General features: G+C 39.8%; 1 protein-coding gene across 1 annotated transcript; it reads right to left on the bottom strand.

The window, feature by feature from the left end:
- Positions 1 to 596: 596 nt before the first annotated feature.
- serf2b (small EDRK-rich factor 2b) lies at positions 597 to 2,343 on the bottom strand. Its single transcript, XM_083914306.1, has 3 exons — positions 2,221 to 2,343; positions 1,316 to 1,424; positions 597 to 1,024 (listed from the first exon to the last, which is right to left on the bottom strand). Exons 1-3 carry the CDS (start codon positions 2,225 to 2,227, stop codon positions 952 to 954), a joined length of 189 nt encoding a protein of 62 aa, XP_083770432.1. The 5' UTR covers positions 2,228 to 2,343; the 3' UTR covers positions 597 to 951.
- Between the last annotated feature and the right edge of the window lie 1,169 nt (positions 2,344 to 3,512).

The raw sequence follows: 3,512 nt of genomic DNA, 5'->3' as shown, positions 1-3,512 counted from the left end.
CTGCAGCCCTGACGATTATAAACATTTCTTTGTTTGCCTCACCTTATTTGATTCGACTATATATCTGCAGTCTTAAAGACAGATCACAAGAAAACACAAACATTTGTTGGCTCTTTAAATTGTCTCGTCAGATCGTTGAATGCATCAAAGCCGACAATGCACTAATAGAAACTGGCATGTTAATTAAGAAAAAGCATTAATACTTGCAGGTACAGCAATGATTAATATTTGAAATTGTTAAAACATCACCAAAGATCTGTTTGTTGAAATCTATAAAGTATTTGCGATGTAATGCTATTTTAGAGTTAAATTTCCATCTGTAAGAAACAGAATCGAAGCATGAAGTCAAATTACCCAAATACCAGAATACACTGAGAAATAGCTAGTAATAGTTTATTTTCTGTTGATCCCTCACCTTCTCTAACATATTATGGCATCTTGTGATGCTATTAAAAAAAAGATGCTACAAGTTGCAACAAACATAGTTTAAAAAAAATAAACAGCAGACCTTCAGTGCCCAGAAAAGATTTAGAGATCATCTGAAAATATTACGCAAACTGTCGTCATTCATCCATTCAGAATAACTCAAGCAAGCATGAACTAAAAAGATACACTTTATTTGAAACCAGCAGGGGACATGTTTGTACAAAAATACACAAGTGTTACGTAGATGCTTTGTGTCGACAATTGTTCATTTTTCTCCTGCTGCTTAAACCACTGATGCTCCTCTGCATGCAGCATCAACGTGGGACAACCGTTCAATTGATCAGACATTATTTTACCAAATAAAAATAACTAATCCAAAAAGCATTTGCCATAGGGAAGAATGTAGGATCCTAGATTCTTGAGGCTAGACAAAAATGACAGATTAATTCTCATAAATATCAGGAAGAATGCTGAACACGGGATGTTGCTGAAGCACTGAGTTGAATTTGTCTCCGACTTCATCCTTTATTTGGACTTGGTTTCTTCTTTTTCCCCTCCGCCCGCCTTTTTCTGCTTCTGTTGCATTATCTCGGCATCCCTTGGGGAGAGAGGGACATTTAAAAGAGAAAATAAGACTTTGTTAGGGCAGACTCTACCTTAACACACCTGTGTAAAGCACTCATAGGTGCACCAAATGTCATCTTTACAAAGCATACGTGACAATTACCTGGAATTGATTCTCTTTTAAATGCCACAAAGAGGACTGTAAGGTTGAGTTTTACAGCATGTGTAAAATCCTCAACTATACTGTATCACAAAGTGTCATTCAAGTCATGATAAAAACACAGTTTGGTTATGGTGCTGCAAAAAACCCCACTACTCTGCCTACCTCTGCTTCCGAGCAGCAGCAGACAGCCCATCATCGCCCCTCTTCCCTTTCCCATGATCAGTCTGTTTTTTGGCATTCTTGGCACGAGCAAGCTCACGTTGGTTTCCCCCTGCATGTCAGACAAAAGAAAACAAACAAACATTTGCAATAGAACAAATGACACTTAAATGCGCACCACATCAGGAATGTGAGCTACACCCTTAAAACACCTGTATTAAATGCCACACTAAAGCAAAAATCAGGGAGCATTAACACATTAAAAAGGCGTTCACGAAGTACCTATAAGTCAGAACTTAAAATGACAGAGCAGTATGACTGTATGGTGGTAGAAATAAAAAATGGTGCAACACATAAATGCAGCCGACGTGGCAGAGGCTCCAGAGCAGCTTCGTGCCAGAACAACAGCACAGAGAGCAACAACGCGTCTTCAATCCTATTTCTGATTTACGAACCAGTAAATGAAGATAAGCCACGTTTGAGGAAATATAAATTATAACACGTTGTCTTCTAGCGTTACAAGTCGCGCTGACACTCAAATATCAGTGTTATTTCTCTGCTAAGTGTTGCTTTACAGCAGGCCGAGGCTCCGACTAATAGCTGGATAATAAACAAACCGTTGGCCTCTCAATGTTGACAAACGTTCAAAGCACATCATGTAACACAGCTGCAGCATGAGCCCGTCTGCACCATTTGAACCCACAGCACATTGGTGTGCGTGATTTACAAACCAAGGTGACAAAACTGGCGTGAATTCCGTTAAGTAACGTTACTTGAGTCAGCAAATAGACGGACCCCAGGTCGGTGGTGGCCAAGGCTAAGGAACGGCAGAAACAACGACCACAGACTACATGCAATCCAGTTAAGTACACGAATGCCTTACAGTTAAAATATATGTCGATACCCACTGGTCATTTTAGTAATCGCCGCTCCTCTCGCCCGAAATCCGGATAGTTCAGCTCAGCCAAAGGGCCGTCGGTTCCGTCCTCGTCGCTCCAGCCGCTGTTTGTTTCGCCTCTGAGGCAGACAAATATGCGCGAGACTTCCGTGCGAGAGACGAGAACATTCCGTCTCCCTCCCGGGTGGCACTGCGCATGCGCTAGACGATAGACAAGGATGGAAGGAGAAAGAATAGTCCGTCGCTCCTGTAGCTTTGCCAAAAAATAACATGGAAATAAATGATGTGTTTTTTGAACAGTGGACAATCTTTCAAAGGGAGCACCTGTTTTCTTGGAGTTCAAGGTGATTTTTGAAAAATATTATTTGAAACTAAAATATGCGTCACATGCTACGGCCATCGCTCAGCACCTTTCCCTGCTAATCTTGAGTTTCTGACCTGTGCTGTCAGCATGCTAACCGTGGATAACCCCCCCCCAAAAAAATGTATCGGAGGAAAATAGAGAGTTGCGTGGAGAGATCAATTTGCTTTCACTGCCAACATTGATGACTCATCCGTATGCTTGATATGTGGTGAGAAATTAGCAACAATAATACAGGTAATAATAATCATAATAGGAATGAAATGTCAACAGTTTTCTTTATTTTTGTTCTAAAATTTCATAAATGCAACAAACTGTAGTTTTTTGTAAATATATAACTATATATACAACTTAATAAGCTGTGACATCAAATGTGTTTTGTGGCTCCAGACAAATTTTACTTGGTGAAGAGGGGGAAAAATGGCTCTTTTGATAGTAAAGGTTGCAGACCCCTGATCTAGTTTATCACTGTGAATAAACAAATGTGTATTGGAAAGAGTTGGAACATTTTATTAACAGAAAAAACTGGTAAAAGTACTAATGAAGTTTGAATTTGTAGAACCTTGATTGAAGCTATATTTGAAAAAATATATATAATAATAATAATAATAATAATACACCCACGGGGCGTTTTGAGGGGTACAGAATAAAAGTATTGCTTTTCCATAAAAATATATTTAGTCTGAATTAATATTTTCAATTTTTTTTTCTGTTTACATTGTAGCAGCCAATAGTGGCCGGCATTGCGGGTTGCCAGGGTTGTCTGTTGTTAGGTGCAGCTACTGTAGGCTGGCACTGGGTGAAATGGAGTTTGCCAATCCTGCAGCTGCTTATTTCTCCCAGCATCTGAGTGACCGGAGACGGGCAAAAACAAGAGTCAAAATAGGCCAAACTTTGACTCGAGGAGTTCAGCAGCATTAAAACGCACGCCAAAAGGGCTA

This window comes from Echiichthys vipera (assembly GCF_963691815.1).
Source record: "Echiichthys vipera genome assembly, chromosome: 1".
NCBI classification, from domain to species: domain Eukaryota; kingdom Metazoa; phylum Chordata; class Actinopteri; order Perciformes; family Trachinidae; genus Echiichthys; species Echiichthys vipera.
This window is presented reverse-complemented; position numbering and strand designations above follow the sequence as displayed.

Coding starts and splice junctions, on each gene's coding strand:
- serf2b (XM_083914306.1), bottom strand. Junction 1,025..1,315: donor GCTGCTGCTCGGAAGCAGAG/GTAGGCAGAGTA, acceptor TCTCTCCCCAAG/GGATGCCGAGATAATGCAAC.